The 13,937-nt window shown below is 35.6% G+C and overlaps 2 protein-coding genes across 2 annotated transcripts; one reads left to right on the top strand and one right to left on the bottom strand.

The window, feature by feature from the left end:
- Positions 1–4,600: 4,600 nt before the first annotated feature.
- Positions 4,601–6,649, top strand: LOC104214396 (LRR receptor-like serine/threonine-protein kinase ERL1). The gene has a single exon (XM_009764054.2). The coding sequence runs from the start codon at positions 4,943–4,945 to the stop codon at positions 6,164–6,166; it is 1,224 nt and encodes a 407-aa protein (XP_009762356.1). The 5' UTR covers positions 4,601–4,942; the 3' UTR covers positions 6,167–6,649.
- Positions 6,650–9,664: 3,015 nt separating this feature from the next.
- On the bottom strand, positions 9,665–10,143 carry LOC138871778 (uncharacterized). The gene is made up of 2 exons (XM_070149678.1): positions 9,940–10,143; positions 9,665–9,859 (listed from the first exon to the last, which is right to left on the bottom strand). The coding sequence occupies exons 1-2, from the start codon at positions 10,141–10,143 to the stop codon at positions 9,665–9,667; spliced, it is 399 nt and encodes a 132-aa protein (XP_070005779.1).
- Between the last annotated feature and the right edge of the window lie 3,794 nt (positions 10,144–13,937).

Raw genomic sequence — 13,937 nt, 5'->3', positions numbered from 1 at the left:
AACTGCCCGACCGGCCGTAGCTCAGTAGTAAATATGTAATTGCCCAACCGGTCGTAGCTCGGTGGTAAATGAATATACATGTTTGCCCAACCAGCGGTAAATAATGATACATAACTGCTCAACCGGTGATAGCTGCCCGTCCGACCATAACACAGTGGTAAATGCATGAATATGCATATATCACTATATTTTAAACATTAACGTCACTATCATATGCCTCAATAGGGACTTAGGAACATACTTAGACATGCTTAAATATCACTTTATAGGAATGAATAACATAGATATCCTTACTGTTAAGAGTAGAAACACTTATGAAATAGCATTATGTTCACATATCGTTACTTGGATCATCCAAAAGAAGGAAGAATTAGCCTTAGCATACATGTGTGGTCTCTTCCTTATTACTCAACCAAGCTCAACACAACTTCTTTCATCTATAACGCGTGAAATGATATTGCCATTAACATATAATATCGTACCATCGTATTTGGCTAGTCGTATAACTTAAGAAAAATTGGGCAGCAACTCCTCTATTTTTAATACAACCCAAATACCACTAAGGGTCATCAACAACCCAACAACAACAACTACAACCAACAATAGCAACAACAACGATATAATCCAATATGAGTTTCTCTGATTATCTTAACAATTATATTGAGCGGCAAGCTCGTTTTTACTCATAACAAGATATAAATTGAATCCAACTCTTATTCCATAAATTAGTTTACAACTTTCAGAACATCATACTTATATGTACCATATTATTTCAAGTTTAAACCATCTACAAAATACCTTCCAAAATAACCTCATACATCTAGCACCTTAATTTTTATCGTCAATCACTTGTTTTTCATCTTTTCTTCTTCAATCAACTTAATTAACACCTAGAAAAGCTTAACAACATCAGCCACACATTATCAAATTATTTCTCACAATTTTCATCCACCACAAACCATATATTTAGCCACAAAACAGTCCAACCAAAAAGACAACCATATCCCATGTTCTTTCAAGTGCTATCTTATAGTTTTTCACTCCAACAACACAACCAACACAAGATTAACCTTAGGCACAATCGAGTGCATACCTTGTACATCAGCTACAACTCGAAACCCTATCTCAATCTAGCTCACAATAGCCTTCAATTACACCACAACACCATAGAAGCATTCTCTTGTAGTCTTTAATATCTTTGATGATGATTTGTGTCGATTTCTCTTGAGTCTTGTTATTGGGATCCTGGACCAGTTCTTGGAGAGCTTGAGAGAGTTTTGATGTAAGAAATATCTGGATATTGACGAAATGTAATGGGTAAAGACAACTTATAAGCCCACTACCTCAAATCTCCAAGCAGGTGGGTAAGCTGCCTGCTTGGCAGCTTGAGCAGTACCACTTTGGACACTTGTATCTCTCTACTCCGATATCGTATTGACAAACGGTTTGCAGCGTTAGAAACTAGACACATAGGGATTTAATTCCATATAAATATATCCATGTAACTCTCAATAGATTGGGAGAAAACTGTATCTCAACATGGCCTATAAACCTGTCAGTTTCTCCGAAGTGCGGCAACGTGCCTTGGCGACCCTAATTTAAAAGTGCGTATTTTTCTGCCCAGATGTCATATGAATAAATTGTTTGGAACGTTGGAAACTATCTTCCAAGACCTTCATTTTGGTATATAATATGTCCTAAAATGACCTCATATAACAGATGAAATGTATTGCTCAAAACGCTTCATTACAAGGCAAATCCTTAGTTGGCTTTTCCACAACTTAAATGCAATTTTCCCAAACTTTGTATTTCATATCCAAACATCATATATAGCCATATCACGACTTTAATCTCATTTAAATCATGATTAAAAAGTAGCATTCATCCTAACTTTCCTAATACTTTGATAAACCTTCTTTAGCCTTGTAGAAGGATTTCATCCCTTTTTGAGCTTACATATATCAATTTACATATGGCGCACTTTCACGTACGAAAACATGGGGCGTAACAGAAAATGCCCATATCTACCCCTATACTATCATAAAAGGTTTAAATATACTCCTCGTTACGTTATACTTTGAGTTTGTATATATCCCTGTCGTTATACTATTAGTTCAAATATACCCCTTTTTGTTAAGTTTGTCCAAAGTGGACATCCAATTCTACATGACACTGACATTTGATACGGTGAATGTCACATGGTTTGCCACCTCAGCGCCCCTAACCTATTTTACACCTCCCTTCTATTTTTTTTCACTACTAAAATTTTCTTCCCCTCCACCACTATTGCCACTATTACTTTTACCATGAAAATGTTGTATTTCAAATTTTTGTTTTATATATATAGATTAAGTGCGTTGAGGTGGCATGCCATGTGGCAACCACCTCATCAAATATAGGTGTCACATAGCACTGAATGTCTATTTTGAACAAACTTAATAGAAAAGGGTATATTTGAACTAATAATATTATGACAATTATATTTGAACCCAAAATATAACGAAGTATATATTTAAACATTTCTCGTATTACATGAGTGTACTTGGGCCTTTGCCGAATATTATAATAGCACCGTCCATCAACTGCAACAAATCGCACCGTCCGTCAGCTGCGATTGCTTTTCTTCTCACGGTTCCTCCGTGTTGTTGACTGTAATTGCTTGCATGGCTACGAATGAGACTGTACTGTAGCCGCCATACTTGTTGCATGCTTCCCATACGAATAAATCAGAAAGAGGGATTTGACTGTTTTTATTTTATGGTAGAAAAATTTAAGACATGGAATATGAGATCTGTTTCATCGCCTTTAATTTTTACTTAATTTGTGTAAACATCTCAACCAGACACTTGGCCACTATGAACACAGAATTACACACAGAAATTTCCGTCTCTTTTTTTATCTTTCTGTTTTAAGCATGACAATGAAACTGCAACTAGTAATAATTAAACATTTATTCCGAGGATAGTGATAAGATTATTACCATAAAAAATGTTGAATGGGCAATTTCTGAATTATTATTATTATTATTATTATTATTATTATTATTATTATTATTATTATTATTATTATTATTATTATTATGTTTGGAAGAAGGGGATCCACAATCCCGTAATAATGTACTCTGAGCAAAGCAATATCAGACATAATACGAAACAAACCAAAAAAACAAGGAGATTGTGGAGGTTATGGAGTTATGGCAAAATTAATTTAATGTAATCTGCTAATGATCCGGTAACGTTTAAATTGAATAAATACGTAAAATAAATGCACTTAATGGAACAAATAGAGCCTAAAGTTCTTTCTATACCATTTGGTATCAAGAATTTATTGGTTTCACTAATTAAATTTCATGTCGTTGGGTAGAGCCTATTAACGTAGAACACTTTTTACCAGAAATTTTTTATTCTCCCGACTTAAATTTGAAAACTCTTACTAAGGATGAATAATCTCATTCATTCCCCAACCTTTGGTGGTAGATACAATCGAAAGTTCAGTACTATGATTACACGTAACATTTTACTAAAAATAATACAAAAACTAGAGTAGATATGAAAACTAATTGGAAAGCAAGTGATTGCCAGAAATTAAAGACATCTAACAATATTTCATTGACTAATAGCCTTTGGCCAAGCTTCTCAAGACAAAAAAAGTGCTTTCTTTTTTCTTTCCCAAAAGCATTTTTTTTTAATTTGAGGTGTTTGGCCAAGCTTATTTGGAAAAAAAGTGCTTTTGGGAAGAAGCAGAAGCAGTTTCAGAAGCAGAAGCAGTTTTGGCTTTTCTTCTTACCTAAAATACCCTTAACAAAATATAGTATATACCAAAATAACCCTTAAACTTAATACTTAGGATATTAATTTATAAATATTTCTTCTTATTTTTAGGAAACTTTCTAATATATAGTGACTTTAGGGGTGGATGCTTTTATATTTGTTAAAGGAATTTTAATATATTTAACTTATATTAAAAGAATTAAGTACTTTTTAATTTTATTTTCATCTTTTACTTAAATAAAATGAATTTTTTTTAATTATTGCATGTAATAACAAAAATTTGATATTATTTATTTACTTATAATATTAATTATTAAGTAAATCTATTCATGCCCTTATTCGTAATTTGACACTTAAAAGCACTTTCTAAAAAGATTAGCCAAACACAAACTGATTCTCTAAAAAAGTACTTTTTTTAAAAGTACTTTTTTCAAAAGCACTTCTCAAAATAAGCTAATTTCTCCAGCTTGGCGAAACAGGCTATAAATTACATTTGTACTAAACATCTGTAGTACTTAATTAACTATACCAAGAAACTAAGCAAAAAAGAAAAATAAAAAAGGAAAAGTGAAAAATATAAAGAGAACAAAAAAATAGACTTTGATGATTGTGCAAGCATAAGCTCACGTGGACCTCGTCTGAATTACCTCAATCACCGAACCTGATGATCTGTCACTCCAAACCTCAGGCTCGTGATATCCAGCTAGGCACGTACAACCGTTTGGCCATCCACCCCTCTTCCCAATGAACAAACAAAACACAACATTAACTATAACAAAAAATAAGTAAAAAAAACATTAACTCTGTACCTCCTGTCTTGTACACACACAAGAAAGTGACCGTAGAAACAATAACTCTCTATCTGCTATTCTCATTTCACTTCTTCTTCTCTCCTAAGCCACCAAAAAAAAAAAACACAAATTTCTTATACCAATTGTATTGAATAAGATTCATTGATTCAACCATAAACAAAAAGCTTTTGCTTTGCTTTTCTGTGAAGCTACTTTTTTTTTTCCTTTGCTGTTGGTTTCCATTAAAGCAATCACAAGGTCCCATTTGACACGAGAACTCTTTGCTTCTCACGGAAAAGTAAACCAAACAAACCAAAAAGTTCAATCTTTACCTTATATAAGTTCCTTTGTATCATTCTTCTCTTCATCTATACGGTAATTATGGTACCATTCTTTGTATTTTTGACTCCATTGCTTTTTGTTCTTAAAAATAGTTTCTTTGTACATGGGATTTTAGACCCTATTGATTTCTTGGCATTACAAGCTATTCGAAAAAGCTTAGATGATTTACCAGGTTCGAATTATTTTGCTTCTTGGGATTTTACTTCTGAGCCTTGTAATTTTGCTGGAGTTTACTGTGATGGAGATAAAGTGATCGCATTGAATCTTGGTGACCCGAGAGCTGGGTCACCGGGTCTAACCGGAACTTTGGATCCTTCTATTGGGAAACTTTCTTCTCTTGCTGAGTTTACTGTAGTTCCGGGTCGGATAACCGGTGCATTACCCGAAAGTTTGTCTCAGTTGAAGAACTTGAGATTTCTTGGAGTTAGCCGGAACTTTCTCTCCGGCGATATTCCGGCGTCATTGGGTCAGCTCCGGGAGCTACAAACTCTTGATCTTAGTTTTAATCAGCTCACTGGAAATATACCTTGGGCTATTGGTGCACTTCCAGCATTATCCAACGTTATACTTTGTCACAACCATTTGTCCGGTTCGATCCCACCTTTTGTTTCTCAAAGATTAACCCGTTTAGACCTTAAACATAACGAACTTTCTGGTACTCTTTTGCCTATGTCACTTCCTTCTTCTCTTGAATACTTGTCATTATCATGGAATCAGTTTACCGGTCCAGTTGATTTTCTGTTAACTCGGCTGAACCAGTTGAACTATCTTGATCTTAGCTTGAACCGGTTTACCGGCTGCATTCCCGGGATTTTGTTTACTTTTCCACTCACAAATCTTCAGCTACAGAGGAATTTATTTACGGGTCCGATTTTACCAATGTCACAAGTGACTATTCCGACGGTGGATATTAGTTTTAACAGGTTTTTCGGGGAGATATCGCCATTGTTTTCTAATGTGCAGAATTTGTATTTGAATAATAACCGGTTCACTGGTCAGGTGCCGGCGGTTTTGGTGGACCGGTTATTATCGGCTGGAATGCAGGTTTTGTATGTACAGCATAATTTTCTGACAGGGATTGAGATTAATCCGACGGTGGAAATTCCGGTGAGCAGTTCATTGTGTTTGCAGTATAATTGCATGATACCGCCGGTTCAGACCGCTTGTCCGTTGAAAGCCGGGAAGCAGAAGAGTAGGCCTACTGATCAGTGTGTGGAGTGGAAGGGCCAAAAGGGTGACAAAACAAACAATATTACTGGATAAAATATGGTTATTAATGTGTTTCTTTGTATTTGATTCGTTGATTTATTAATTTTTTGGGTGAAATTACTATGAGGTTAAAAAATAAAAAAGTAAATGTGCATAAAGGAGAGAAAGTTTGACTAAAAGGGAAGGGTGTAGAGTGACCATCCTGTTATTTTTATGTTATGTGTTTTTATGGTAAGCCAAAGTGTGACTATCAATTATGGCATTTCATTTGGTGATTAGCTATAACAATTTGCTTCTTATTCAACTTCTTGAATAACCATTGGATTTATGGTTGTTAGTTCCAGTGAAATTATCTACCTTTTGTTGTTCTTTACAAGCTGATCAATCAAAGAAGGCTGCGTGGAGGAGTTCTCGAATGGCGGATTCAGGGTAATGGCAGCGTTTACAAATGTACTCTGGCTCGATTTATATATATTGTTGAACAATTTTGGATAAGAAGGCTCGATTTATATATATATATTGTTGAACAATTTTGGATATCTTATCGTTATGTCAAGTTCAAACTTATTGTCACAAAGGAGTAGTAAGTATAATGATACACTAGAACTATTTACTACAAATTCTGAATTCGTCTTTAACAATGATTGCTTTATGTGTATTCTCTGTGTATGTTATGTTGTTATCTAACGTTCAAAATCCAAGTGCTGGGTGGGTGTATAAGTACGTGCATCTTTGTTCAGGCCTAGGTGTTGATGTTGTCTCCTTTTTGCTGGTTTACAGTAACTGAGAATGGAGTGGTAGGGATGCTTTTTTCCAGCTTTTCGTTTGTTTTTGGGCCTGGAGGGGGACACTCAACTGTCAAAGACAAAATATACGTTACAGTCTACATATTTGATAGTCAGACTTCTTTTATTATTTTGATCTTAAGATGCATTATTATCTTATGTGATTAATGGAACGTAGTTTTCCTCGTGAAAGACATTAACTCTCTCTTGTCTGGCTGTGTCCACACCTTCTCTTAATTTCCTCTTCCTTGTGCTAGAAATTTGGCCTTGTTAAGGGGCTGTTTTACTTGTAAACATGTTTAATTTTAAAAAATTTAACAAAAACCTCAACTCTGTTAGTTTTTTTTGGTGCTGATGTATATCTTCTGATTGTAGTTTTCATATTTAATGGACTTTTCAAAAATTAGATGTACACTTTTTTCTATACACATAATTCTTTTGTTATAGATCTTATAAGCTTTACCATGTGAAGAATATTCCAAAAATATTCTCTCATCACTTCTGGGATCAAACTTACCCAGGAAGTCTTTACCATTGTTGTGCACAAAGCACTTGTATCCAAATGCCCTAAGACGTGATATATTTAGCTTTCTCCCTTTAAGTAACTCATAGGAAGTCTTCTCAACAAGAGGTCTCGCCATGCACCTATTTATGATGTAACATGCAGTGTTCACAGCTTCTGCCTAGAAACTATGGGGCAATTTATTAGAAAGAAGCATAGTCCTAGCCATTTCTTCCAATATCCTATTTTTTCTTTCAACTACTTTATTTTGTTGTGGAGTCCTAGGAGCAGAAAAATTATGATTGATGTCATGCTCATCACAAAATTTAGAAAATTTAGCATTTTCAAATTCATTACCATAATCAGACCTAATTGATGCAAGTTGATTACCTAGTTGTTTTTGAGTTTTTCTAACAAAAGAAATGAACATGTCAAATGCTTCATCTTTGGATGTTAGAAATAGTGTCCAAGTAAACCTAGAGTAATTATCAACACGCACCAAAACGTATCTCTTACCACGTCTGCTCAATGTTCTCATTGACCCACAAAGATCCATATGGACCAGTTCCAACGTTTTGGTGATACTTACCATTTTTCTTACTTTTGAAAAAGGATTTTACCTGCTCCCCCCATGCACAAGCCTTACAAACTTTATCTTCCTTGAATTTAATGTTAGGCAGTCCTATCTTCCCTGCAAAACTATCTTGTCAGTGATAAGATTAATTACAGAGTATTTTGTAGAGGTGAATGCAATCATGTTACATCTATCACACAATTGTGATACACTTATTAGACTGTACTTCAGCCCATCAATCAGGTAGACAATTCTCAATAGAGTGAGAGTCAGTCTTACCTACCTTGCTAACCCCAATGATCTCACCTTTCTTCCCATTTCCGAAGAAGACATTACCTCATTTAAGGTCCTCAAGTGAAAGGAACTGGTTCTTGCTTCCTGTCATATACTTTGAGCAGCCGCTATTCATGTACCATATTTGGATGCTCCCCTTCACTTGAACCTACAAAAAAAAACATCAGGGGTTAGTCTCTTGAACTCAAACTAGCTTGGGTCCCTTTCTATAGGCAAAAGGATGAATCAAATTCTTTTTAGCCTAACTTGGCAACCTATTTTTCCCTTGAACAAATTCTTGGTTCTTTTGACTTGCCTTTTCTTTTGCAGTGCATTCACTATTATAGTGACCAGTTTTACCACAGTGTGTGCAATTTTTGTTCTCAGGAAGTGTGAGGTACTTGCTTTTGGGATCCCACTTAGGTGTAGAATTCCCAAAGCCAAGTCTTTTCTTTTTGCTACTATGGTGTTCATGTATCTGTGAAAGTGCATCGGAGGAACTGTTCCATTTACAGGTTCTGTCTAGTTCGTTCTTGACCTTGCTTAGATCCTACTTTAGGATTCTTATCTGCTCATCTCTTTTGTACAACTCATCTTTTATTTTTCCTATATTTTCTTCTAAAATGAGTTGTGTGTGATCAACTATCTTTTTACATGTTCCTAAATTTAATTTTAGATTTTCAAATCTAAGTTCTAGGATATTTGTGTGAAGTTCATGAACTTGGTTCTTCAACACAGCATTTTCACTTTTAGTTTCACTAGCCCTATGTTCTAGGTTTTGCATTTAGCTTTTAAAACTACACACTCTATTGACAGTTGTTCCTTTTCATTATTTACATCCTCAAATTCATCAATTAGCTCTAGGAGCAACTCAGATAACCTTTTCTTAGACAAAAATTTATTCTTGGCTTTGAGATGAGAAATACTTATCTCAGTTTCTTCATCAGATTTTCCAATAGCCATAAGTGCTCGTTCATCATCATCATCACCATCATTATCATCATCTAAGCTTTCATCTAAGCTATATCCCCAAGTAGCGACCATAGCCTTTGTTGATCCTTTGCTGTTACTTTTCTTAGGTTGAACCTGTTCCTTCTTCCTGTTCTTTTGTTCATCTCTTTCCTTCTTCCTCTTAATTTCCCATAGATGATAGTTCTTGATATGATGATCAGTCTTTCTACACTTGTAGCAGCCATTAGTAGTTAGTTTCTCAAGAGTTTTTGATTTGCTGTAGCTACCACTTCTTGAAGACCCCTTTCCTCTCCTTAGGTACTTCTTGAAGTTTTTGGTGATCATGGCCATTTCATCATCTTCCAGATCAGAACCTTCAGTGGTTCTGAGACCCAAACTCCTTTCCTTCTTAGGTACATCTATCTTCATGGTCTGTCTCCTAAGTTTATAGGCAGTAAGATTTTCAATCAATCATCCAGTGGAAGAGGGGAAATATTCTTTAATTCTTGGATGACAGTGATTTTGCTCTCCCAAGTGATAGGCAAAACTCTCGTCAATATTTTTTCAACCTTCTCTTCTTCAGGAATAATCCTTCCAATAGATTTCAACTCATTTGTCAGAGTAATGAACCTAATGTACATTTCTTGAATGGTTTCTCCTTCCTTCATAGCAAAACTCTCGTATTGAGAGTACAGTAGAATTCCTCTAGATCTCTTCAATTGAGGTGTTCCTTCATGAGCACTTGTAGTGCGTCCCTTATTTGCTTAGCAATGGATTCTGGACCCAGTCTAATAACAAGCCATTTCTTGGCTTTATCATTCTTCTCCCACTTTCTCAAGTCCTCAGCAGTGTAATCAACTCTTGTCTTTGGCACATCTACTCCTTTAGCATTTTTCCAACGTAGCCAATAAACCATTGATGACAATGTCCCATAGCTCATAGTCATCTCCTATAATGTGACTCTTATCCTGTTTTTCCACCAAGAGTAGTATTGGCTATTAAAGAGTGGCGGCCTAGCAGTGGATTGCCCTTCCTAGTTTCCAGGTGGTGCACTCATATTGATCTTCTCCTGAGGTGTTAGCCTCTTCAAGGATAACATGCTCTGATATCAATTGATGTTTTATACTTCAATGACATACAAGAGGGGGAGGGGTGATTTGTGTGGTGTCCACTTTTCGCGTGCACAGATTATAGAAGGACCTGGTTCTTCTATGTGTTCCTTATACTACTATTGCGGAAATAATAAATGCGAAAAGTATAGAACACAAGTATTTTTACGTGGAAAACACCCAACTCAAAAGGTGAAAAAACCACGACCTACTGCTCAGTAGGATTTTCTCCAACACTTCACTAAATCACTAACTATGTGAAGAATATCCTAGAATACTCCCCTAACACTTCTAGGATCAAACTTATCTAGGGAGTTTTTACCATTGTTGTGCACAAAATACTTGCATCCAAATGCCCTAAGATAGGACATACTTGGCTTTCTCCCTTTAAGTAACTCATAGGGAGTCTTCTCAACAAGAGGTCTAGTCATGCACCTATTTATTATGAAACATACAGTGTTCACAGCTTCTGCCCAGAAACTATGAGGCAGTTTACTAGAAGGAAACTTAGTCCCAGCCATTTCTTCCAATGTCCTATTGCATTGTTTCAACTAATCCATTTTGTTGTGGAGTCCTAGGAGAGGAAAAATTATGATCTATGTCATGCTCATCACAAAATTCAGAAAATTTAGCATTTTCAAATTCAGTACCATGATCAGACCTAATTGATGCAAGTTGATTACCTAGTTATTTCTGAGTTTTCTAAACAAAAGAAGAGAATATGTCAAATGCTTTATCTTTGGATGTTAGAAACAGTGTCCAAGGAAACCTAGTGTAATCATCAACAAGCACCATAACATATCTTTTGCCGCATGTGCTCAATGTTTTCATTGGCCCACAAAGATACATATGGACCAGTTCCATCATTTTGGTGGTATTTACCATTTTCTTTCTTTTGAAAGAGGATCTTACCTATTTCCCCCTTGCACAAGCCTCACAAACTTTATCTTCCTTGAACTTAATGTTAGGCGGTCCTATCACCAAGTCCTTGGAGACTAATTTGTTGAGTTGACTTAGACTGGCATGTCCAAGTCTTTTGTGCCAAAGGAGGAGATCATTATCCAACACACTTAAACAATTGAGTTCATTATCTAAGAGTGTGGAAAAATCCACAATATATATGTTGTTCACTCTTTTTCCCTGCAAAACTATCTTGTCAGTGATAAGATTAATCACAAAGCATTTTGTAGAGGTGTATGCAACCATGTTACCTCTACCATACAATTGTGATACACTTATTAGACTGTACTTCAATCCATCAATCAGGTAGACATTCTCAATAGAGTGAGAGTTAGTCTTACCTACCTTACCAACCCCAATGATCTGACCCTTCTTCCTATTTTTAAGGAGACATTATCTCCTTTAAGGTCCTCAAGTGAAAGGAATTGGTTCTTGCTTCCTGTCATATGCTTTGAGCAGCCAATATCTATGTACCATATTTGGCTACTCCCCTTCACTTAGACCTGCAAAAGAAAATTAGGGGTTAGTCTTAGGAACCCAAACTATTTTGGGTCCCTTTCTATAGGCAAAAGATTGAATCAAATTCTTTTTAACCCAACTTGGCAACCTATTTTTCCCTTGAACAAATTTTTGGTTCTTTTGAATTGCCTTTTCTTTTGCAGTGCATTCACTTTTATAGTGACCAGTTTTACCACAGTGTGTACAAATTTTGTTCTCAGTAAGTGCGATGTACTTGCTATTGGGATCCCACTTAGATGTAGGGTTCCCAAAGCCAAGTCCTTTCATTTTGCTACTATAGTGTTCATGTAGCCATGAAAGTGTATCAGAGGATCTGTTCCATTTACAGGTTCTGTCTAGCTCATTCTTGACCTTGCTTAGATCCTCCTTTAGGATTCTTATCTGCTAATCTCTTTTGTACAACTCATCTTTCATTTTCTTTATATTTTATTCTAAAGTGAGTTGTGTGTGATCAACTCATGTCTTTTTACATGTTCCTAATTTTAATTTTAGATTTTCAAATCTAAGTTCTAGGACATTTGTGTCAAGTTCATTTACCTGGTTCTTCAACCCAGCATTTTCACTTTCAGTTTCACTAGCCCTATGTTCCAGGTTTTTGCACTTAGCTTTTAAAACTACACACTCTTTTGACATCTGTTCCTTTTCATTGTTTACATCCTCATATTCATCAATTAGCTTTAGGATCAACTTAGATAACCTTTCCTTAGACAAAAATTTAATCTTGTCTTTGAGATTAAAAATACTTACCTCAGCATCTTCATCAGATTCTCCAATATCTATAAGTTCCCGTTCATTATCATCATCATCATCATCATCATCATCATTATCATCATCATCATCATTTTCATCTAAGCTATCTCCCCAAGCAGAAACCATAGCCTTTGTTGATCCTTTGTTGTTGTTTTTCTTGGGTTGAACATGTTCCTTCTTCCTATTCCTTCGTTCTGCTCTTTTCTTCTTCCACTCAATTTCCTACAGAGGACAGTTCTTGATGTAATGATCATTCTTTCCACACTTTTAGAAGCCATCATTGGTTAGTTTCTCAGGAGCTTTTGATTTGCTGTAGCTAATACTTCTTGAAGACCCCTTTCCTCTCCTTAGGAACTTCTTAAAGTCTTTAATGATCATGGCCATTTAGAATCTTCAGTGATTCTGAGAGCCAAACTCCTTTCCTTCTTAGTTATATCCATCTTCATGGTCTATCTCCTAAGTTCATAGGTAGTAAGATTTTCAATTAATTCATCCAGTGGGAGACTGACAATATTCTTTGATTCCTGGATGGTGGTGATTTTGCTCTCCCAAGTGATAGGCAAAACTCTTGTCAATATTTTTTCGACCTTTCTTCTTCAGGAATAATCCTTCCAATAGATTTCAGCTCATTTGTTAGAGTAGTGAACCTAGTGTACATTTCTTGAATGGTTTCTCCTTCCTTTATAGCAAGACTCTCATATTGAGAGTACAGTAGAGTTCCTCTAGATCTCTTCACCTGAGGTGTTCCTTCATGATCCACTTGCAGTGTGTTCCATATTTTCTTAGCAGTGGTACAGCCTTGGATTCTACTGTACTCATTTGGATCAAGTCCACAAACAAGCCATTTCTTAGTGTTAGCATTATTCTTCCACGTCCTCAAGTCCTCAGTAGTGTAATCAGCTCTTGTCTTTGGCACATCTACTCCTTCAGCATTTTTCTTCAAGGTAGCCAATAGACTATCGGTGACAATGTCCCATAGCTCATAGTTCTCTCCTATAATGTGACTCTCATATTATTTTTTCACCAAGAGTAGTATTGGCCCTTAAAAAGTGGTGGCCTACCAGTGGATTGCCCTTTCCAGTTTTCAGGTGGTACACTCATATTGATCTTCTACTAAGGTATTAGCCTCTTCAAGGATAACCTTCTCTGATATAAATTGATGTTTTATACTTCAATGCCACACAAGAGGGGGTGATTTAAGTGGTGTCCAATTTTCGCATGCACGAATTATAGAAGGACCTGGTTCTTCTATGTGTTCCTTATACTACTATTGCAAAAATAATAAATGTGGAAAGTAAATAAAACAAGTATTTTTGCGTGAAAATTTAGCACCCCGGAAAATTTCGAAGTACTTAAGTGCTATTAAGAAAGTTAATGTATGCTAATTATATTATTTTGTGTG

Source organism: Nicotiana sylvestris, chromosome 6 (assembly GCF_000393655.2).
Source record: "Nicotiana sylvestris chromosome 6, ASM39365v2, whole genome shotgun sequence".
Lineage (NCBI taxonomy): Eukaryota > Viridiplantae > Streptophyta > Magnoliopsida > Solanales > Solanaceae > Nicotiana > Nicotiana sylvestris.
Note: the sequence above shows the minus strand (reverse complement) of the source record. Positions and strands in the feature narration are given on the sequence as shown.